Below are 22,539 nucleotides of genomic sequence, written 5' to 3' on the forward strand. Positions count from 1 at the left end.
CTTCTTGTTGCAGAATGAAGGACTGTAGATCATATGGAACTGACATTATGGGCCATCGTGTAGTGAAGGTGAAAGCAAGTACCATGTCTGTATCAGCTGAAATCAGGGTTACTGGGGGAGCACGACTGGAACACAAGAACAGGCTTAGCTTTTATACTTTTTTTTCTGGTTACAGTGGTTCCTTCTCCAAGGTTTGATGATACCTGTATTCTAACAAAAATGACCCTTCTTTCTTCAGAGGCACTTTTTCTCCTTCCTTCTCCACAGGATTTATCATATTGATGACACTCCTTCAGGATCTGGAGATGGACACCTTGATTACAGTAAAGCTTTCGAAGTGAGCCTTGTTTTTAACTTGTTTATCATGGTATCACTGGTAGCTTGAAAGCAGTAGCTGGCATTGCTGTATATATTTGCTTGGGTTTTTGTTAATGGGTCTTTTTGTTTTCTTCTACTTTTTGTACAAAAATGTTAGTGTTGCATCTGGTTAGTAAAATGTTCTTGTATCACTATGTATTACTAGAAATGTACATCAAACTGTGTAAAATGCAGTGAAAAAGTGTATTGTGTATTCTGGAGAATTAATGGGCCCCAGAAGGAAACTCTTACTGTTACCATGTTTCCCATACCAAAGGCCACTGATACCATAAACCCTCCATTTATTGTACAGTGATAAAGCTTGATAGCCCCTTTTTGTGTAAACACTTGGCAGCATTCTTGGATATTTAAACATAACTTTTTTTTTTCTGTAGAGGTTCACTCCTATTGCAATATTAAACAAGTGTTGGTGTTGTTTGTATGCTTTCAGGGAACGAGAGATCCAATTTGTGCAATAACAGCATCTGATAAGATACTGCTTGTGGTAAGTTGGGGGTTAAAACAACTCCTAGTTGCCACTTGCTCTTGTAGGCGGGACTCTTGTGCAGTTAAGTCACGAGCAGTCATACTTAAAATGTTTTCCTGTGCTTCTACTCCAGTGATTTTTTTTTTTTTTGACATCATTTGAATGAATTACACAAAAACACTGAGACACAGGAAAGAAAACAGATGGAGAAAGTGTGAAAGTCATTAGTTGATGCAATAATGTGTGTTACAGTGGTCAAACCTTTCTAACTCTTCTAGCCAAATCTGCCTTTCAATTTATAGGGTATACATATATGAAAAAAGTCAAAGATGTGAAAGGCAAGGAGGATCTTTCCAGGTGAATTGGATGGGGAAAAAAAAAACAGGACAGGAATGATGTTTGGGCTGCCTTTAAAATGACTGACTATCTTCCAAAGTAAGGCTTTAGCAGCAGGTAAAATAAGCTGCCTGGGCTGTTCCACATGACTGTGTTTTAACATCTTATTTAAGCAGATCTTTAACTTGTAGCCTCTTAAGAAATTATTTTCTTGAAATAGCAGAATTAAGAACTCCAGAGTGATGACGTTGCCTCTTCCCACATTGGTTCAGCCACTCATCCAAGAGCTCTTCAGTCTAGAGCAGCACATAAAGAAAACCATGTTAAGCTGTTTATTCATAGAAAAATTCTTTAAAAATGCTTTTCTCTAGGGAAGGGAATCTGGCACTATTCACAGATACAGCCTTCCTAATGTCGGCTTAATTCAGAAGTATACCCTGAATTGTCGGGCACATCAGCTGTCTTTGAACTGCAACTCTAGGTAAGATACAGGTCTGCTTCTAACAAAGGCAAACACTTTTAAACTAAACTACTGCATTTGGTGAAAACATTGCTAATAATGCACTAATTTTACTTCAATATAAATTACTTAATTTATTGGCTATTAATGATTTCTTTATTTCTTACTGGTCAGTCTGCTGTAAGAGGCTGAGTTGGTAAAGCTTCATTGTGTACTGCACTCTTTAAGGTCTGTAAGGAAACATACAAGGGAAAATTTCAGTTAAAAGATAAACCAAACACGAGCTTCTTGAGGTCAGGAATTGATGAAAGTATGTCATAACATGAAACTTCATACCTCTGAGGTTTCTTTTTATTTCTGTCCTCCTAATGCCTAGAAACCTTCTTTGTCCCATGTTAGTTTTCCACTGTTGCAAACTGTAATTGGTGGTAAAGCTCCTAGCAGGATTTCCTGCTAAAGCTTTTCTTAAGCCAATACTGGAGCTGCATTCTACTTGGTAGACAACCTTTAATGTTTAACAGTGCCTTTGGTTCCCCTTCCCCTGGGGAATTAGAGGATCTTGACAGAAAAGGCAAAAATACACTAATGAGCGCTCATAAGACAATTTTAATCACTTCAAAAGAACTTTATAATTGCAAACAAAATTCGTAACAAAAGTGTAGATATCTTCATTTATAGACCAAAAATAGATTGATTCACTTAAAAAGCTACCAATGACCAAGCCAGATCTGCATTAGTTTTGTTTTGAACCCAAGCTGTTACCTTCCTAAATGGTTTTGTATTACTGGAAAATACTCAGATTCACAAGGTTTTCCAAGTTAATTGGATTGTTTTTGAAATTATAATGAAGATTAAGGTTGTCAAATGCATTTCAATATTGAAAAATATTAAAAAATGCTTTTAAAACAGCACTGCAGTAAATGACTGACAGTAAATAGAGGCTACTGTCATTCACTGATAATGTATGTAACTGTAAATTTTCAAATGTAACCCTTTAGAAATTGTATTTGACATCATTTAAAACATAGGGAAAAGATTAATTGGATTATATATACTATTATCTAGAAAAATATATATATATATCCTTAGTAGTAATATTGGAAATCCTGTTTCAGGGATGAACACTCTGGATCATTGCACTATATTTTTAATTTAGGAGTCTGCCTCCTAGTAAATAATGAAAAGCATGTATGTTAAATTCTAGGTTATGCCAAGAAAACAGTTTAGTCAGAAGCTGAACCTGTGTTTTACTAAATTTTTTATCTGAAGTACGAAGCATCTTCAGAGTGCTGGATAAAAAACAGGCACAGGTCAGTACAGTCCAGAGCCAGATCCAGAAGGAGATGAAGGCCTCTTTTCCGTGTTTCTAGTCTCTCTCCGCTGTACAGATCAAGGAAAATCACGGGCATCTTGCTGAAACCTTGGAGTTGGTTTAGAGGGAAATTTGGCCTGAGTGTGCCAGTTCAGGAAACTTATTTCAGATGTACAGCTTTGAGTAGTGTTACTTAGCTGTCCTTTTATTACTCCTTTGTTTTGTTTGTTTGTTTTTTCTCTCCTGTTCTGCAGCCGTGTTGCTATCATAGACCTTTCAGGTGTTTTGACTTTCTTTGACTTGGATGCACGAGTCATAAGCAGTACTGGGCAGCAGGTGATTGGAGAGCAGCTCAAACTGGAACGTAAAGATGTCTGGGATATGAAATGGGCCAAAGATAACCCAGATTTGTTTGCAGTGATGGAGAAAACAAGAATGTATGTCTTCAGAAACTTGGATCCAGAGGTAAATGTAAACAAACGACTCAGTTTATGAGTTCACTCTAAGATAGTGGCTCTGTGTTGAATAGAATTACTTTTATGCTTGCAGTTTAATAAGTATTTTGATATCAATAAACTTCATATAAATCAATAACTGGACATCTCAACATCTCGTCAGTTCTGATGTGAGGGTCTTGTTTAAGATGAAATAAGTGTGAAATAAACTATCAGACCTGCAAAGATTAAAAAAAAAAAATGCTTGCTATCCTTTTCTTCCTTACACAAATTATGCTCCTAAAAATAATAATATGCTTCAGAAACAGGAAGCCCAATTTTAATAAAGGTATTTGTAATGTGTGGTTTGGGTGAGTCCAGATGTTGTTCCTTTATCTTTTCATCATAATCTGGTTATAAATACCAGGATTTTTAATTATGTCTGTGTATATGAGATTGTCACTAACGCCAATGGTTTTATTTCCTGTTGGAAAAGCAGTCAAATCTGAGTTTGGACAAGGGGGAAGACTTTTTACATACATTAAAAATTTGTTTAGAATGTAATTAGAATACAGGTTAATTCCCTTTTAACTGTTTTACTTGAAGGAACCTATACAAACTTCTGGATATATTTGCAACTTTGAAGATTTAGAAATCAAATCTGTTCTTCTGGATGAAATACTAAAGGTAAGTATAATGAGTTTTATTTAGTGGGAAGAGTTGGTGTCTAACTGATTTGAACAGTAGATGTCATTGATGGGTGAGAGTAAACATGACAGAATAAAAATGTTTTTCTTTGTTCATTATGTTAGAATCCTGAACGCCCTAACAAAGATTACATCATCAATTTTGAGATTCGATCATTACGAGACAGTCGAGCACTGATTGAAGAAGTTGGAATTGAGGAATCTTCTCAGTTCATAGAAGATAACCCACATCCCAGACTTTGGTAAAATAAAATAAAGATCTCATAATAAGCCAACTTTCTTTGCTTAAATGTTTTCTTTCTTTTGTAGTCTTCTTTTTCAGACAGATCTAACTATCCACTAAGTGGAAAAAAAAACCCTCAAATTAAGAGCAGCCAACCAGCATACAATTTAATGAGAATCATTATTTAAAAAAGTAATAATAATAATGATAAGTAGTAGCAGTACTCTGCTGCAGTCTGAAGGGCTGCTGTTCTAAAAGAGAATGCTGTTACACTGAAGCTGAATCATCTACAAAGGGGTTTTATAGTGCTGATGTAAGACCCGAAGAGAACCTTGCAGTCCCCCTGCAAGCCTGGCTCCCTGCCTCTTCTGGAATTGGTGTGTTTTCAGGCTATGTGGTATGTTTTTCTAGAAGGCAGGAAAGAGGTTTTTCCTCCTAAGCATGCATAACTATACCATGGACCATTTAGGACAGGCTGTAAAGGAATGAAGCGAGAATGGGGAGGGTGCATCAATCATAATTTGTCATATCCTTTCAAAATGAAATAATCTGAGGAAGGTAACTTAGTTAAACAAGTTTAACAAGTTAAACTTGACTATTAAACTGAATTTAAATCCTGCATAGCAAACTTGTAAGAATAAACATGTGAAAACAGTTCTGGAAATCTAGCTAATGTCCCATATCTCAGGGGTTGGAATAATAGAATCATTAAGGTTGGAAGAGACCTCTAAGATCACTTTGTCCAACCATAAACCCATCCCCACCATGCCCACTAACCATGTCCCTCAGTGCCACATCTCCGTGGTTCTTGGACGCCCCCAGGGACAGTGACACTTTCCTGAGCAGTCTGTTCCAGTGCCTCTCCACTCCTATGGAGAATAAATATTTTCTTATACCCAACCTGAACCTCCCCTGGTGCACCTCGAAGCCGTTATCTCTCATTCTATTGCTGTTACCTGGGAGAAGAGGCTGGCCCCCACCTTGCTCCAACCTCCTGTTAGGCAATTGTAGAGCGTAACAAGGTCTACCCCAAGCCTCCTCTTTTCCAGACTGAACAATCCCAGTTCCCTCAGCTTATTTGATGTATAGCTGCTTTTCTATGTGTCGCATTTGTTTTTCACACAGGCGTCTCCTGGCTGAAGCTGCCCTTCAGAAGCTAGATCTGCAGACTGCTGAACAAGCTTTTGTGCGCTGCAAGGATTATCAAGGCATCAGATTTGTGAAGCGCCTAGGCAACCTGCAGAGCGAGTCAATGAAGCAAGCAGAAGTGGCAGCCTATTTCGGCAGATTTGAAGAAGCTGAAAGAATGTATCTGGATATGGACAGAAGGTAATTGCATGTGGTCATCTCAGCAGCAAATAAAGCAAAAAATGTCTTGGAAAACAAATACCCATATAAGGAACGACTGGTTTAGCGTTGAGGACCAGTTGCTGGAAAGACAGAACAACATCAGATGGGAAGAACTTTGTTATATTGACATGTAAGCAATTACTTATGTGAACCAGAGCATTCCAAATCATCTGAAAATTCTGAGCTGCTCTAGGTGGTGCTGTTTTTTCTAGATGTTTTTAGAAAATATTTTGTAGATGTTTCATTTGGGAATCCAAAAACACAATAATCTTAAAACTAATATTTAATTTATGTATTGTTGCTCTCAGCTAGTTGCCAAGTAGCACTCTTTTGAATTACGTGTACAAACAGTGAAGTTTCTAATTAACGTTAATCTTAGGAGAGACAGAAAGGACTGTGGGCCAGTGGAATTTTTGCTGAGGAATGAAAAGAAGAACAAAACTAAATGACAGTATTGCTGAAAAATATAAATTAATGCTGAGTAACAAGGTTGAGCACTGTGTTCCTCATTGTCCTTTTTCTGTAATAGCAGCAGTTGTGTGATGCAGCCTGAAGGTGATGATCAGACATGAAGAGACACGTGAATCACTTAGAGTCATAGAATTGCCAAGGTTGGAAAAGGCCCACAGGGTCACCCAGTCCAACCATCCACTGATCACCAATAGTTCTCACTAAACCATGTCCCTCAACACAGTGTCCAAACTTCTGAACAGATGAAATGTTTAAGCTTTGATTAATGAAGTCATGAAAGAAAGGAAAGGGAATGTTGGAGGAAAATGTCATTCTTCTTTTATGATGTAAGAATGAGGAACATCCCTCTTCCCCAGTATGAAAGGAGAAAGAGCAGAAGGAGAAAAAGCAGAAGCTAGAGAAAGGTGCATGTTAGATCCTAGTGATGGAGAAGTTTTCATATAGTGAGCCCATGAGAGTATGTTGTTCTGGAGAGGTGGAATGTCTTGTAAGACCTTCACTTGCCCAGAAATGTTGATTTCCAGAAATGACATATTTCTTAACGTGTGACTGAGGAGATATTTGATTCCTTTAGGAGTGTAGAAGGCAAAGGCAGGCCTTGTTGTTGTTGTTGTTGTTGATTTCTTCAGCAGTAGAATGTCTTATTCTCCAGCTACAAGCATGCAATTCCGTATTGCCCTGTGTGCCTACACACCACTAGAAAATTCTTGATGAAGACCTACCACAGATTAGGCTGAAACATATTTTTCCAACGCATTTGAAATGTTTTTGATAGAAGTTTTTACTTAACAGACTGTACTGACTTGGTATCTCATTATTCAGCTCACTGGTAAATTTAGAGCATTTTAAAATGGGGTTGTGTCTCTCTCCCACTTATTTTCTATCCACATGCAGAATTACTGCATTTTCACACAAAACAGTTTCAGTGTTACATGGTAGGAAAAATATGCTAGACAGATACAGAGTGGGTCGCATAAATATGCACGAATAATACAAAGGAAAGATTACTTCCAAGTCTTTTTCCTTCTTTCAGAGTCATCTTGAATTGACTCTCTGAAATGAACCTTGTTAGATGTCATCCTTCATCATTCATATTCCTTCCCCTTGGCCATTCCCCTGCCCTTCTGCTTTTCAACAGTGGAAGATGAAAGGTATACAGAGCAAGAGGAGACCTGACATTTGGCAATTGAATTGCCAACTGTAATTCAGTGTTCTTCATGCAGTCGTGTGACTGATAGGGAAGTGTATTTGCATGATGTAATCTATGAGCTCTTTTGAGCTCATGTATTTACTTGGAACATAGTTTAAATTGCACGAGGTATCAGGGATCACTGTGATCACTGTGGTATGGATTATGAATGTGAAAATATTTTTGGAGCCTTGCCTCAAGATTTTTTGTTAGCTAATTTGTCTTTTCCTGCTATTCTCTGTTTATGTCAGAGATCTTGCCATTGGACTACGAATAAAACTAGGAGATTGGTTTCGAGTTCTGCAGCTACTGAAAACTGGCTCTGGTGACTCGGATGATGCCCTTCTTGAACAAGCACACAATGCTATTGGAGATTATTTTGCAGACCGTCAGAAGTGGTATGTTCTGTAGGGGAACTAGTAAGGAGGAAAATACAAAGGAAATGATAAATGACAAGACTTACATTATGAGAAGGGACAGAAATAAGGAAAGTCAGAGTAATATGTTGGATGATTTTGTAATGATGAGATTTAACGCCTTTACATCTGAGAGCTGTTGATCAGCTGTCTAAAGAATGAAGGAAAAAACAAATCTCAGTACTGCCAGAAGTCTGGTCACTTCAAAGAAGGGAGGGAGGAAAGGAGGGAGAGAAAACAAAACAAAAACCAAAGCAAAGACAGTGATACTAGCGTGGGTATGGAATATTAAAAAACAAACAAACAGGAAGAAGGTACTAAATAACAGTGAATTTCAAATCCACAGATTTTCTAGAACATCTAAAATTAGGGGCATTTGAGAAGGTCCAGAGATCTGACATGGATATGTCTCCAGACATTGACAAAACTGAGTACTCATGAGTGTATTAAGAGCTGCATGCAAATGGTATTTCCCCAGAACATGTTTTGCCGTTGGGGACTTACCTGAGAAGTCGTGTCTTAGTGGTTAATAAGTGGCAATGAGACCTTCATACACTTTCCTTGTTACTTTTTAAACTTCCGTGTATTGTAAGCATCCAGAGCATTCTGCCACAGCTCCACTAATTATTACAGTTATGCAAAATGCACTACTAGAAAGACTTTGTCCCAAATTAGTTAAAAGCTTGTGAGTAGATTCTGTAAGTTTATTTCTAGATAATATCGGCAATTAAGAGGTTGGTGTTGAAGGTCGTAGTGCTCATGTTTTAAAGTACAGAGGTGCTCAACTTTCAGTTTTGCTCTGAGTTGCTGGTGACTATCAGGCATGATCTGTGCAGATGTGGGAATACGATTTTCAGGTTCATTGGCATCTTAACCTTATGCTAGTCAGAAAATGAATCTTACTGCTACTTCAGTGTAGTGATTTCTGAAAAGTAAAACATGTAGTGCATTTTAGAAAAAGAGAAATTTTAGTTACTAAAGATCTTGAGCAAAGTTGCCCATTTAAAAGGTCATTTTAAATTTACAGGCACAAAAGGCTTACCCAGTTTGAAGTTTGGCTTGTATGTCTGATTGTACCACATTCATGTTTTGTCTTTATTAGGTTAAATGCTGTACAGTATTATGTACAAGGACGGAACCAGGAACGTTTAGCTGAATGCTACTACATGCTAGAAGACTACCAAGGACTAGAGAATCTGGTGAACTCACTTCCAGAGAATCATAAGTTACTCCCTGTAAGCAAGAAGTATTGTCTTATTGTCTCATTGTCTTATGCTTAACTTTTTATTTGAAGTATCCCATCTTGGGAAGGAGCAAAACGAGGAATGCACTAATGACCTATTCAAGCACAATGATTCTACTTTGGTATTGATCTGAAATATTACTGTTTTCATTCTCCATCATTCCATTATTGGCCACTTCCACAGATAGATCTGATTGGTCATCAGGCTCTGTGGTCACTGCTAAGTTACAGTTTGCTGGCATTTGTCTCTAAGATAGCTGTGCTTCTCTAAGAATTTAATCCTTGTGCCTGGATCCTTAAGCTTTCATTTTGTCGTCTAAGATACACTATTTTTTTTTCCTCCCAAATTCTTCTTGGTTTAACTTCTCACATGATAACTCTGGTAGGAATGCTAATGTGCAGTGAAGATTGGAGCTACCTTGCTGAAGGGAAGGAAGTTTGTGACTTACTGTGCAATGGCTAATTGAAAACTATAATATGATTGATTATTCCACAGTGCTTGAAAAATGTAAAACACACTAACTTAATGTCATTCAGTAGGTGTAATAAAGCAAGATGTTGCATTTTCTATTTAATCTATAATAGCAAAGTTTTGTGAAGTGGATGATATGTAGTAAGAACACAGTCTTTCTAGTGTGATTTAATTAGAAAATCTTCAAGCAGTATTTTCTTTAAATACAGAACCAATGTGTAATTCCAGAATGAGTGTGTGAGAGTAGCATGCTGCCTGGAAGACTTACAACTGCGCATGTATTCACAGCATCCGTGCAACAAACAACCTTCTTATCCAAAGTTTGGTATTGAACTAAAAAAACCATACCTGTTGTAGCTTCTATGCAATGTAGGAAAAATATGGAAAATTAAATTAATGTGGTGCTGTTGCTTTTTTCAGGATATAGCTCATATGTTTGTAAGAGTGGGGATGTGTGAACAAGCTGTTTCAGCCTTTCTGAAATGCAATCGACCAAAGGATGCAGTAGATACCTGTGTACATCTTAACCAGGTGGGACAACAGTAGTTGATGTGCTTTAGCAATACCAGTTAACCATTCAGATTGTTATCCTACTGCCCAGTTAAATACAAATCCTTGTTATCCTACTGCCCAGTTAAATACAAATCCTTGTTAAGCATTAGATGATTCTTCATGACTTCTGAAAAATTTATACTTTGATTCATAAGCCAGTTTTTGAAATGAGTGCTAGACCATCAAAAGAACAGTGGCATGTACATTTACAGCAGTGCTAAATACAATTACAGCAATGCTCTGGTAAGCGTGCTCAGCATACAACAGTACATGGCCTTGTGGCCTTTGTAGGGCTAGGCTCTGCTCAAGTCTGTGCTGCCTCCTGATGCAGTTGGGGGGAAAACTAGGAAGCTTCTGTATCTCCTTTCCTCCCTTCTACAGATACAAATTACTTGTGGCTGCACTAGGATGTAGCTGGAAAAGAGCTGGTCTGAGAAACTGTCAGCGTGTTCACAGATGGAGCTGTTCTCTAGTATGATTTGCTTGCATGTATGCTGTGTCAACACAAATGAGAGAAACTGAGGATGGCAATGAGGGAATCTGTGTGACTATGAGGGCTGGTTAATGGTGGTGTTATGTGTACAATTTCCTACCTTATGGATAGCTATTGGATATGAGATGGAGCCGGGCTTAGTGCTGCCAACTTTGTGGGCAAACATAGTAGCCAAACTGTTGAAGACAGGAAAATTCATGGACAAAAATGAGGTGTGTAGAAGTTTGCTTTGAGCTCATAGACTGACGTGCTTTTGAGAGTCTGAGTTTCAATAACATCCAAGTGTTAAAATCCACGTATCCAACTATGAGCAGCAATGGTTTTGCAAAGCTTTTATCAAAGCAGAAGCAATTGTTTTCTATGTGGTTTTGGACCAAGGTCCAGTATTTGTTTCACAAGTCTCCTGCATCACATGACTGGCAATGATGCTATTTGCTTGAATTCTACTTGAATTGTACAGTAGAGTCATTCTAAATAGTAATGAAGTATTGTGCACAGTTGTTGTGAATTATTCATTAGAAAGCTTGTTCTCAGAGTGCATTGAAAAATGTAGATTCATCTTTGTTTGCTTTCATTTCTAGTGGAATAAAGCTGTGGAGCTGGCTAAAAATCACAATATGAAAGAGATTGGATCCTTGTTAGCAAGATATGCAACTCATTTACTGGAAAAGAATAAAATCCTTGATGCAATAGAACTCTATCGCAAAGCCAATTACTTCTTTGAAGCTGCTAAGCTCATGTTCAAGGTATTGCAGATTTTATTTTTATATCAGGTATCAAAAGCTAGTCCAAAACCTCAGTTATTTCCATGCTATTTATTTTCTGGGGGGTTATCTTGTTGTTAAAAATGTACAGGAATGTACCATTAAAGAGGAACTGCCAGGATGAATCCATTGCTAAAGTTTAAGATATCTAGGGTAATTCAAGATAGAGATGTTCTCTTTAGCCAGTGATGAAGAGAATTTCAGAACACAGACCACCTGATTTGAGACCATCTCTTCCGAATGAGATGAACTGCACCTCAGGAAAGGTCCTTGTCTACTTGAAGGTGTATGGCAAGCCAGCCTGGATGCAATGTCTGCATTGTTTTATGCTGGTTTTATCTCTTTGTTTTTAAGAATAATGATGTTGTGAAGTACCAGTTAAATAAAAAAATACCAGTTAAATTTCTTTGATTGAAAAATGCTTTTGTGCTTTCAAGATGCAGATTTTTCCTACATTTGGTTTACCTGAAGAGACTTGTGTACATGGCTTATAAAATCTGTAAGAGTGATATGCAATTTTTATAGTGAATACATATTTTTCTGTATGTCTGTTGCTTTCAAAATGCATCCTTCTTATTGAAGGCAATTTCTTAACCTACAATGTTGAAAAATATTTCTTTATTGTCAGCAGACATAATGGTGACACTGAAATTTTTGAATATCTGGCTTCACGTAGTTGTTAGCTAAACAAATAAAGAATGATGTGCATTCTTCTCTGAGACATTCATTTATAGTTCTGTTTGCAGTCTAATTTATTGCACTCAAGTGCAAAATCATTTCTGGCATAAATTCTGAGGACTGTGCAATGTGTGGCTGTCCAAGAGAACTGTTATTTTTCTTGTACATGCATACATATATATGTATATATATCTACAATAAATTCCTTCATGTTGGATTTTTCAGATTGCAGATGAAGAGGCAAAGAAAAGAACAAAGCCTTTGCGAGTTAAAAAGCTTTATGTATTATCAGCTTTACTTATGGAGCAATGCCATGAGCAAATGCAGAATGCACAGAGAGGAAAAGTTAAAGGTTCAGAGGTAGGCTTTTCCTTTCTCGAGTTCTACATATTAACTCTTACATGCTCCCTAGTCAGAATAAATAAAACTGCCTTAGGTTATTTTTTAATAACACCCTTTCTTTCTAGAAGAAAGGTTTTGTTTATTTCTTTAAAGCAAATCTACCACGAAAACAAACCATTTAATATACTGTTTTAAAACATTTAAGTAACTTGTACTAATAGACATTTTTCTGCCTGAGGTTAATGTGTGTGTGTGTGTGTATTCTTGAGATTTTCACTGCAACAAGAAAAATCATACTAAGAAATGCAGATTTTCTTTTCCTTTGAGAATCTCACTTTACTTATGTTTAGGAATAACTGTCAATCTCACAGTGAGATTTTGTGATTAGTTCAAGTTGGCTATAATGTAGCAGGGAGACTACTCCAGATAGGGGGGAAGCAAATGGATGTGGTTTTTTTTTTAATGCTTATACTTTCATCTTTGTGTGCACAAATGAAAGAGTTTAAACAAAGTTTTAGGAGATCTGGTGTTGAAATGCAGTATTAATCCAAAGTACGCACTAGCCTGCAGATGTGCACATAATATATTTATACACATCTGCACCATATGTTCTGCTTATGCACTGTCAAAAATGCCTAACAGCGTTCATTTTAGGTCCGTGTATTTATATTTTCTCCACTTAACACAAACAGTTGGTACAATCACCAAATACAGAAAAGTTCTTTCCATGTATCACCATTTCCCACTGTATCCGTTTTCTGTATAAAAATGACTTGTGACACTGCTTTGCTTCAGACTGCTTCAGCTCTGGCGGGTTTGCTGGAAGAAGATGTCCTTTCTTCAACGAATCGCTTTGCAGACAATGCTTGGCGAGGAGCAGAAGCTTACCATTTTTTCATACTTGCACAGAGACAGCTCTATAAAGGTTGTGTAGATGCAGCACTTAAAACAGGTAGGATTTCTTCTCTCAGCATGTAAAGAAATGGCTCTAATTTTACAGGCATGCACCGAGCATACTTTCATCTACAGTTCATACATTTTTCTGTTGTTGCTAGATCCATGGGATTTAAAACAGAGCCATGTAACAAACTGTAGCTGAATCTGGCTGCAGTCAAGATACTTGGAAAGTATGTTTTTGGATACAATGGAAATGTAACTTCCCAAGTATTACCTGGTTAAATTGGACAGTCTCTTTATACCTTCTGTTGACTGTTTTGTTTTCTTTTTAAAATTCATGTTGGACATCCTTGTAGACAGCTTTTTAAAGTATCTGTGGGAGGTAGAGAAATAAATAGTGCCCTCTACTTGCTACAAATCTTGGAGGTCCATTTCAAATACTTCTACATGGTTTCTTTTTAAATTATTATTAATATTTTTAGTGTGTTTGAGGAAAAAGTGTGTCAACCTCAACAAGGCTCTTTCAGTTGCCATTCAAATGCACTTGCTTTTCCTTTATTTCTGTTTAATTTTTAAATATGTTGAATCACGAATGCAGGCTTTATAATGATGTCAGTGAAAAGACTTTGGTTTGTGTTGTCCAGTGGAATTATTTGCAGGACTAACACTAATCTAAATACTAATCCATAGTGACTGTTTTGTACAGAAGCTTGCATTTCTCAGGAGATACATAATGATGTCCTTTGGATTTTCTTTTTTTCATTTCTTAGCTCTTCATTTGAGAGATTATGAAGACATTATCCCTGCAGTTGAAATCTATTCTCTTTTGGCTGTCTGTGCGTGTGCAAACAGAGCATTTGATACTTGTTCAAAAGCCTTTGTTAAACTAGAATCCTTGGAAACTCTTAGCCAGGAGCAAAGGCAGCAGTATGAAGATCTTGCTCTAGAGATATTCACAAGACATTGTCCAAAGAACAACAAAAAAACTGATCTGGATGATGTTCTGGAGAGGTGAGTTATACATGTATGGTATAAAAATATTAACCTGTTTTTTTTTTGTTTGTTTGTTTTTCCTGCTATGGTGTGTAAGCATTTGAGCAGTCTTTGCTCAAACCAAATACTGTGCAAGAATGAGGCAGGTGTTAGCCAGTTCATAGAACATAAAAAAAATGCTTCATTTGAGAGAATCATAGAATGGCCAGGGTTGGAAGGGACCTCAAGGATCACCAAGCTCCAAGCCCCCCGCCACAAGCAGGGCTGCCAACCTTTAATACCATTTAATACCAGACCAGGCTGCCCAGGGCCCCTTCCAACCTGGCGTTGAACGCCTCCAGGGATGGGGCAGCCACAACCTCTCTGAGCAGCCTGTTCTGTTGTAATTCGGGGAAGGAAAATATGCAGAGGGAACTGAGATCGTTGATGTTCCAGGAACTGGCCAGAAGGATGTAGCATCTTAATTTGAAATATACATGGACAGAGTACCTTTACTAAATATGTTATCATATATTATGTGCCATTAAGGTAATCATGTTACTGTGTTTACATCACCATTGTGGAATGATGCAAGTGTGAACGAGTTTAACCATTATGTGTACAGTATTCTGTGAATTACCTACATTGTGTGGTGTGAGATGAGTACTGCAAGTTAAAGAGTCAGGATATGAAAGTCATAAGATGTAATTCTTTGGAGTGACTGTACCCCAAATGCTGTCACTGACATCTGTTTCCTGCTGAAAGCCTGGAATATATGAGTATGGAAATTGCTTGTGAATCCATTTTATTTTCAATGAGTAACATTTTAACTTTTCAGAATCCCACTAGTAACTTTTATGTTGATTCTCCAGAGGAATAAATGCAGTAGTAGCGCAGGTGTTAACTGGACCTTACCTTTATATATCTTTCACTGCTTTTCTCTTAGTCATTGGGTCAGCTGGTCCTAATTTGTTGGCTGTATGGTTCTGCGGGTGTGCATTCCACTGTGTGAAAATTTACATACTTGGCTCTGCTAAGCATACACAGTTATGTGATGTAATAGCTTGTAAGAAGGAAGAAGCACATTCCTGAATAGAGAAGCAGTATTTTGTAGGTGAACAGCACCACTTTTCAAAGTATCTGTAAGCACACAATGAAGACATAGTTAAAGGTATTTATGGTGTTTTACAAATCTATACATGTAGGGTTTTAAAATTTATTTTACTGTTTTAAAACCATGTTTTTTAATCTTTATGACTCTTCTTAAACAGCGGAGATGGGAAGCTTCCTGTATGTGTTGCAACAGGAGACCCTATCCTGGAATATCGATTCTGGATGTGCAGTGTGTGTAAGCATTGTATGAAAGCCAAAGAAAGAAGCAATTACAACTTCTGTCCTCTGTGCCACTGCTCAGCGTAGTGGAGGACAGGACTGTGTGTCCCCAGTCTGTTGCATCTTAGGAAAGGACCTTCAAAAATCGTTATTTCTGTATGTATGACATTTCAAACCACACTGCCAGTTCTGCGCTCTCACAGATAGTGCCACTGCTACAGAAATGATTCAAAATAACAACCTTTCTTCCTCTGTAAGAAAGGCTTAAGGTAACAGCATTCTTTGAGCCTAATTTCTGAATCATGCAAAGTGTTCTATTATATTTGAGCTCCTTTTCATTGTTGCAGTGCCATAGGAAATGATTGCATTTTGTCAAACTGGCCATTTTTCTTGGAGGGCACAATTCTTCAGCTGAAACCATTGTGATGGGATTATACACATTTTTCTACTACCATTTACCTGAAGCGGCGTTTCTATTTAGCGACAAGCCTGCTGTTTCAAGAGCTGCCTGTCCCGCATCCATCTTACTGCACAACGAACCAACGCGGCTTTATGTGTAGAATGACTTTATTAAATATTTTTCAATTCTGACACGCGAGGCTCTTCTCCGTTCGTGTCGCGGGCCGCACCAGTCACCGCAGAAGCGGGGCGGTTCTCCTCAGGCAGCGCCACGGCGTGCAGCGCGGCCCTCTTTCCCACACGCGCCCGTCCCCTCCGCCGCCCCGGAAGTCTCCACACAGCGCCGCGCGGGAAGCCCGCCATGCAGCGTGAGGCGGCGGCGGGAGGCTCGGCCGAGCTGCTGGCGGCGGCGCACGCGCTGTTCGCGGCGCGGCGGTTCGAGGCGGCGGAGGAGCTGTACGGCCGCTTCATCGCTGGGGGAGCGGGGTACGGCGGGGAAGGGAGGGGGTGGGTGCGGGACACTACTCGCCCCACGGCCCTGACGGCCGCTCTCTCCCCGCGCAGAACCGGCCGCGATCTCGCCACCGCCCTCAATAACCGCGGGCAGATCAAATACCTCCGGGTGGACTTCGACGCCGCTATGGAGGATTACACGGCCGCCATCCAGAGCCAGCCCGCCTTCGAGGTGCCCTACTACAACCGGGGCCTGGTGCTCTACCGGCTGGGTACGGCGCCGCCTCCATGAGTGACCCGGGGCAGTCTGACCCCAGGCGGGCGGAGCGACCCGACCGCGGCCCTCGGTCCCGCTCCGAGCCGGGAGGGGCGGGAGCTCCGTCTGAGCTGGGAGGGGTTGTGATGTCTGACTGACGGCCCGGGCTGGAGAGCTCCGTCTGCGGGAGCCTGGAGACCGACGAGCCGGGGAAAGATACCTGGAACCTGAGTGTGATGGGGCTGCAGCTGGGAACGGGGGTTGTTCAGAATGGAGGAGACCTTACTGCCCTCTGCAACTCCCTGAAAGGAGGTTGTAGCGAGGTAGGGTTCGGCCTCTTCTCCCAGGTAACGTCAACAGGATGAGAGGGAATGGGCTCAAGTTGCACCAGGGGAGGTTCAGGTCAGATATTAGTAAACATTTCTTCTAACATGCATATTTGGCACAGGCTGCCCAGGGAGCTGGGGGAGTCACCATCCCTGGAGGTGTTCCAGAGCTGTGGAGATGTGGCACTGAAAGAAGTGGTTAGTGGGCATATAATCATGGAATCACAGGTTGGAAAGAACATACAAGTTCATCTAGTCCAACCATCCTCCCATTGCCATTGCTACCACAAGCACTAAAAAACCGTATCTCATAGCTTCTCATCCAGATGCCTCTTGAACACTGCTAGGAATGGTGACTCCACCACCTTCTTGGACAGCCATTCCAGTGCCTGACCACTCCGAGAGAAAAAGTTCTTGCTTATGTCCAACCTAAATCTCCTCTGGTGCAACTTGTGGCCATTTTCTAGGGTCCTGCTTGTTGCCTGAGAGAAGAGACCAAACCCCTCCTCACCACAATCTCCCTTCAGGAAGTTGTAGAGTGCAATGAGGTCTCCTCTGAGCCTCCTCTTCTCCAGATTAAACAATCCCAGCTCCCTCAACTGCTCCTTGTAAGACTTGTGCTCCAGACCCCACAAGTCTGGCATGGTGGGGATGGGTGGGTGGTTGGACAAGGTGATCTTAGAGGTCTTTTCCAGCCTCGCTGATTCTATGATTAGGAGCCCTTCTTCTGCTTTATGACTATGCAGTTAACAGAAAGATTTTTTTTTTTCTTTTTGGACAGGATGCTTTGATGAGGCCATGAAAGATTTCAGGAAAGTTTTAGAGTTGAACCCTCAGTTTGAGGATGCTGCATTAAGTCTAAAACAGGCTATTCTTGACAAAGAAGAAAAACAAAAGCGAGGTTATTGAAGACGTGGCTAATGGTGTGAACATGTTTTACTGAACACTTAAGTGATTTTTGTCATTGATGGATGAAACAGAATCATTTATTTATGTTCACTATGCTCTACTGAAGAAACGTCATTCTGGGGTAAATAAGTGAGAAATGTATTGTAATTTTAAAATAAACTATTTTTGGATATTGTCTGTGTTTTAGAAAAGCATAATTTTAGATCTCTGTGGGTCACTTGTCATTTTGTTCAGGAGCACTTCATATAAAGCTATTGGAAGGTCAGCAGCAGCTATCGAATTATGTTGTTCCCTTATTAAAGCCGTGATTCTGTCTTTTCTCTCATATTGTGTTAAATACCTTCATGGAGAAAAACCCTAGAATGGTTTGGGTTGGAAGGGACCTTTAAAGATCATCCAGTTCCAGCCCCATGACATGGGCAGGGTTGCTGCCCACTGGGTTAGGTTTCCCGAGGCCTCATCTACCTGACTGAACACTTCCAGGGTTGGGGCCATCCACAACTTTTGTTGGCAACCTCATTTAGTTTGATTAGGTTTAGGGTAGATATTAGGAGGAAGTTTTACACACAGAATGGTGAGGCACTAGGAACGGGTTGCCCAAGGAGGCTGTGGATGCCCCATCCCTGCAGGCATTCAAGGCCAGGCTGGATGTGGCTCTGGGCAGCCTGGTCTGGTGGTTGGCGACCCTGCACATAGCAGGGATGTTGAAACCAGGTGATTATTGTGGTCCTTTTCAACCCAGGCCGTTCTATGATTCTATATGATTCTGTGATCTAAAACATTTACATTATTAAGACTGTGATTTGTGAAAAGTACAGTGACAATAATGAAGGTCTTACTGTTTGTCTACATGACAGCAGTTTGAAGCTAAAGGCTTCAGGGTGTTTGTGTATTAAAAACTGCAGACCTTTTCAGGAGACACCAAGTGTACCTTTGATGATGAGTTCAGTCCTTTTTAAGTTCATTTAAGCTCTTTAGAGCTACTTTTACATTACCTGAAAAGATAGCAGAACATTTTTTTGATCTCACTGTAAAAATATCAAACAATCAGAGATTAATAATGGAATTAATAATGCTTATAAAAGTATAAAGGTTTTAAGAAAGGAAAGAATATTAGTTTGCCCCAGTTGACACTAGGAGAATATATATAAATAAATGGTCCTAATGATGATTCTCCTTCCTCTGACAATGTGGATGATCCCGAAGTCTGCACAGTTAGTGGTAGAAACATTTGGGTAAGTTATGGGAGCAGATGTCAGTCTCTGAACTTCTTTGCCTTCTTTCTGTGTTCCCTAGCAGTCATACCAAGAGTGCTTTCGGGTTTGGGATGAGTGACTAACAGCTGCAATGGGCAAATTAAGTAAATGTGATGCGTAATGACAATAATTTAACCATTTACAGTTTGGAATGTGGCTCTAGGAGTTAGTGACTAGGTTTTACAGAGATGAATTTTGGACTTTGTGAATATACCAAGCACACGCTCCATTTCCACTGTTGTATCTTGATGCTCTGTGTCCAAAACAGCACATAAGAATTTGTATTTTTCATGCCACCCCAGTCTCCAAAGCTGAGAAATCTTACCAGCTCATTTGATGGTGAGAAGGTGAGCTGAGACTATACTTGTCATCAAAATTGGTAAGGCAATATGAACAGTTGAATATGACCTCTGAAGTTCTACTTTGAGAAATTATTACATAGTGCTGTGTGGTGGTCTGTCACTACAACTGTTGAAAACGTATCAAAAAGCTTAAGGACGTGTTTATTAACTTTCCTTGTCCTGCAAGGTTTCCTGTTTATAATCCTTTTTAGAACTAAAAATCTAATGGAGAGCAGTCAAACTCTTTACACAGTGTTCCATATGCAATTCAGACAAATTTCAGCTTGTGAAAGAAGCCCGGACTGTTTACTTTGGATGCACTGCAACACTGAGGTGTGGTGGCTTTATACTTTCACGAGGCTTTAGGGGTTGTCTGTGCTCTCAAACTGCAAAGCTCTGTAGAGCATCTGGGTCAGTCCTGGCTGTCCGCTCCACCATGGCTGCAGTGTGGTACCATGAAGTCCAACAGGTGGCTGCTGCTAATGTGTGCTGACTGGCTTGTTGCTCTGGCCAGAAATGTTTCAGACATGAATAATTCACAGCTGCTATCCCAAGGTTTCCTACCTATAAACCTACTCTCCAAAAGCCGTTGATTCTTTCCTTCGCGTAGCCTTCACTGGCAGTTCCACGTAGCTGGGATTAATTTGGCAACAAGTAACTGTTCTCACCTGATCATAGAATCAGAATTGCTCAGGTTGGAAAAGATCTTGGAGTCCAACCACAACCTAACCATACTACCCGAACTCTAACAACCCTCTGTTAAATCATGTCCCTGAGCACCAAATCCAAATGGTTTTTAAACACATCCAGGGTTGTGATTCAATGTGACTCAACCACCTCCCTGGGCTGCCTATTGCAGTGCTTAACAACCCTTTCTGTAAAGAAATGCTTCCTGATGTCCAATCTAAACTTACCCTGGTGCAACTTGAGGCCATTTCCCCTCATCCTTTTCCCAGTGAGAAGAGACCAACCCCGCTCTTGCTGGAAGCACCTTTCAGATATTGGAAGAGAGCCATAAGGTCTCCCCTCATCCTTCTTTTCCCAAGACTAAACAGCCCCAGTTCCTTCAGTCTCTCCTCGCAGGGCACATTCTCCAAGCCCTTCACAAACCTTGTTGTCCTTCTTTGGTCCTGCTCCAGTACCTCAATGTCCTTTCTGTACTGAGGTGCCCAAAACTGAGCACAGCACTCGAGGTGAGCCTCACCAATGCCGAGTACAGGGGCAGGATGACTTCCCTAGTCCTGCTCACCACACCATTCCTGATACAAGCCAGGAGGCCATTGGCCTTCTTGGCCACCTGAGCACACTGCATGATACCCTAAGTTTAAAAAAAATGTCTTGATTTCCCTGTTGCATTACAGAATGTTCCAGGTACTGAAGGAAAACAATCAACAACCTCCAAGATCTTACTTGTTCAGAGGATGTGGCAAGGAATAACATCATCCTGTGCTTTTTCATAGTACCCTGATTTTCCTTCTGCTGAGACACAGGAGGAGTCACAGAGCTTGCCCACTTTGTGTTGCAAAGGCCTTTCCATGCTTTTGCAGCAAGGGAGGATAACAGAAGGGCAGGGTAGCAGGCCAAACCAGGGCACGGAGCAGTCTGAGAAATGTTTCATGTATAGTTAGCGTGTGAGGTGCAGCATGGAGAACAAGGAGGATCATTCTGATAGAGAAGTGGTGGCACGTTGAGGGGAAAGGCCTAGGTTATAAGGGGTAAGAATTAATTCCTTTTCAACGTACGGGCAGCAGAGGTAAGCCAACATTAGATAACTGAAAGTCTGTTAGAACTGAGGGCTGTGCTGTGCACTGTCTCATTTGGTAGGTGACCTTGTTAAAAGTGAAGTAGGAGTGAAAGGTATGCTGTTCATACAGGGTGGCATGGACGCTTTTGTGCAACCCAGCTCAGCTATGCAGCAGTGCTGGCCCCTGTGGGAAAGACAGAGGTTCAAAAAGGCGAAAACAACGTTCAGAACTTGAAAGTACTGATAGAAGGAGGATGCGTTTTGTGTGTCAGTGCATTAGTGTAGGTCTGAGGAAGAGGCTGGATCTGTAGCTTTCACGTGTGCTGGAAGGGCTGGGTGATTGACTAAAGCACAGTGTTGGAACGATGCACTCAAGTCTAAACTGAGTGCATAAACCCAACATGCTTATGATTGAGCATTAAAAAGTTTGTATGCCAAGAAGAGCAACCAGACTAGGAAGAGGCAAGCAAAGTGTGGAATTCCTCTGTTGGATCTCTGTAAATGTGGGAACCTGAAATGCTTGTGGAAAAAGAAATGCAGGTGCATCTCACCTCCTGCTGTCCCCTCCCAGCCTGCCAGGGAGGGAATTATCTCCTGCTGGCCAGGTGCTTGCTGCACACGTAGGGAGCAATGCTGGACTGCTTCCTGGCTTCCCAGGGCAAAAGGGAATGATGTGGGTTATTCCACTTGCTGCAGAGGAGTTTTCCTGAGATGCATAGGGAGCAAACAGCAAACCTCAGGGGACCTGATGCTCTGGGCAGCCTGGTCTAGTGGTTGGCAACCCTGCATATAGCAGGGGGTTGAAACTAGATGATCTTTGAGGTCCTTTTCAACCCAGGCCAGGCTATGATCCTATTCTATGATTCTATGATTCACATCTGCATGGAACCAGATGGTGTCCCCTGTGGGTGGGGAAAAGGAGAGCTCGTGTTCACTCATCGGTATTTAACTTTCAGCCCTGGTTTACATATTTCAAAGTGCTTTTTAGGTGAAGATAAAATGATGAGCTTGCTACTGCGAGCACCAAAAATGGGGACTGCGTTGCCTTGAAGAACGTGTGGTAGACCAGCTGGGCTGTGCAGTGCTAGCTCCGGACAGCAGAGTGCAGTGCGTGTACAGCACAGAGGAATGCATCTGCTGGGCTGCTGCGGGAGGGAAGCATCCACGTCTGCACTGATCAGACTGCATGAGCTGTACAAACCCAGAGGACACTACTCATGTGTGTGTTGTTAGTCTGAATTGGCATTGGTGCAGTTGCCACATCTTTGCTGCTGTTGAACACCGAACCATGTTGCAGTCTACCTTCAGTTAGCGTAGGCACGACCTGAGAATGAGTTAGAGGTGATTACGTATCTGTTCTGTCCTTGA

The 22,539-nt window shown here is 40.6% G+C and overlaps 2 protein-coding genes across 3 annotated transcripts in view; both read left to right on the forward strand.

Annotated features, from left to right (window-relative positions):
• Window positions 1-16,039, forward strand: part of WDR35 (WD repeat domain 35) — a 37,644-nt gene extending 21,605 nt beyond the window's left edge. Inside the window, exons 14-28 of one of the 2 annotated variants that reach the window (XM_048935057.1) lie at window positions 268-337; window positions 809-862; window positions 1,552-1,661; window positions 3,207-3,417; window positions 3,993-4,073; window positions 4,199-4,335; window positions 5,442-5,645; window positions 7,578-7,724; window positions 8,845-8,977; window positions 9,878-9,988; window positions 11,084-11,248; window positions 12,170-12,304; window positions 13,082-13,238; window positions 13,954-14,194; window positions 15,427-16,039. In XM_048935057.1, coding sequence (XP_048791014.1) covers window positions 268-337; window positions 809-862; window positions 1,552-1,661; window positions 3,207-3,417; window positions 3,993-4,073; window positions 4,199-4,335; window positions 5,442-5,645; window positions 7,578-7,724; window positions 8,845-8,977; window positions 9,878-9,988; window positions 11,084-11,248; window positions 12,170-12,304; window positions 13,082-13,238; window positions 13,954-14,194; window positions 15,427-15,574 — 2,104 coding nt within the window. In that variant the 3' untranslated portion in view covers window positions 15,575-16,039. The remainder of the gene's footprint in view (window positions 1-267; window positions 338-808; window positions 863-1,551; window positions 1,662-3,206; window positions 3,418-3,992; window positions 4,074-4,198; window positions 4,336-5,441; window positions 5,646-7,577; window positions 7,725-8,844; window positions 8,978-9,877; window positions 9,989-11,083; window positions 11,249-12,169; window positions 12,305-13,081; window positions 13,239-13,953; window positions 14,195-15,426) is intronic. The other variant, XM_048935058.1, reaches the window with a different exon arrangement.
• Window positions 16,040-16,142: 103 nt separating this feature from the next.
• On the forward strand, window positions 16,143-18,005 carry TTC32 (tetratricopeptide repeat domain 32). The gene is made up of 3 exons (XM_048935085.1): window positions 16,143-16,372; window positions 16,451-16,611; window positions 17,703-18,005. Exons 1-3 carry the CDS (start codon window positions 16,248-16,250, stop codon window positions 17,828-17,830), a joined length of 414 nt encoding a protein of 137 aa, XP_048791042.1. The 5' UTR covers window positions 16,143-16,247; the 3' UTR covers window positions 17,831-18,005.
• Window positions 18,006-22,539: the final 4,534 nt, after the last annotated feature.

The sequence above is a fragment of the Lagopus muta genome, chromosome 2, assembly GCF_023343835.1.
Source record: "Lagopus muta isolate bLagMut1 chromosome 2, bLagMut1 primary, whole genome shotgun sequence".
In the NCBI taxonomy this organism is placed as follows: Eukaryota; Metazoa; Chordata; class Aves; order Galliformes; family Phasianidae; genus Lagopus; species Lagopus muta.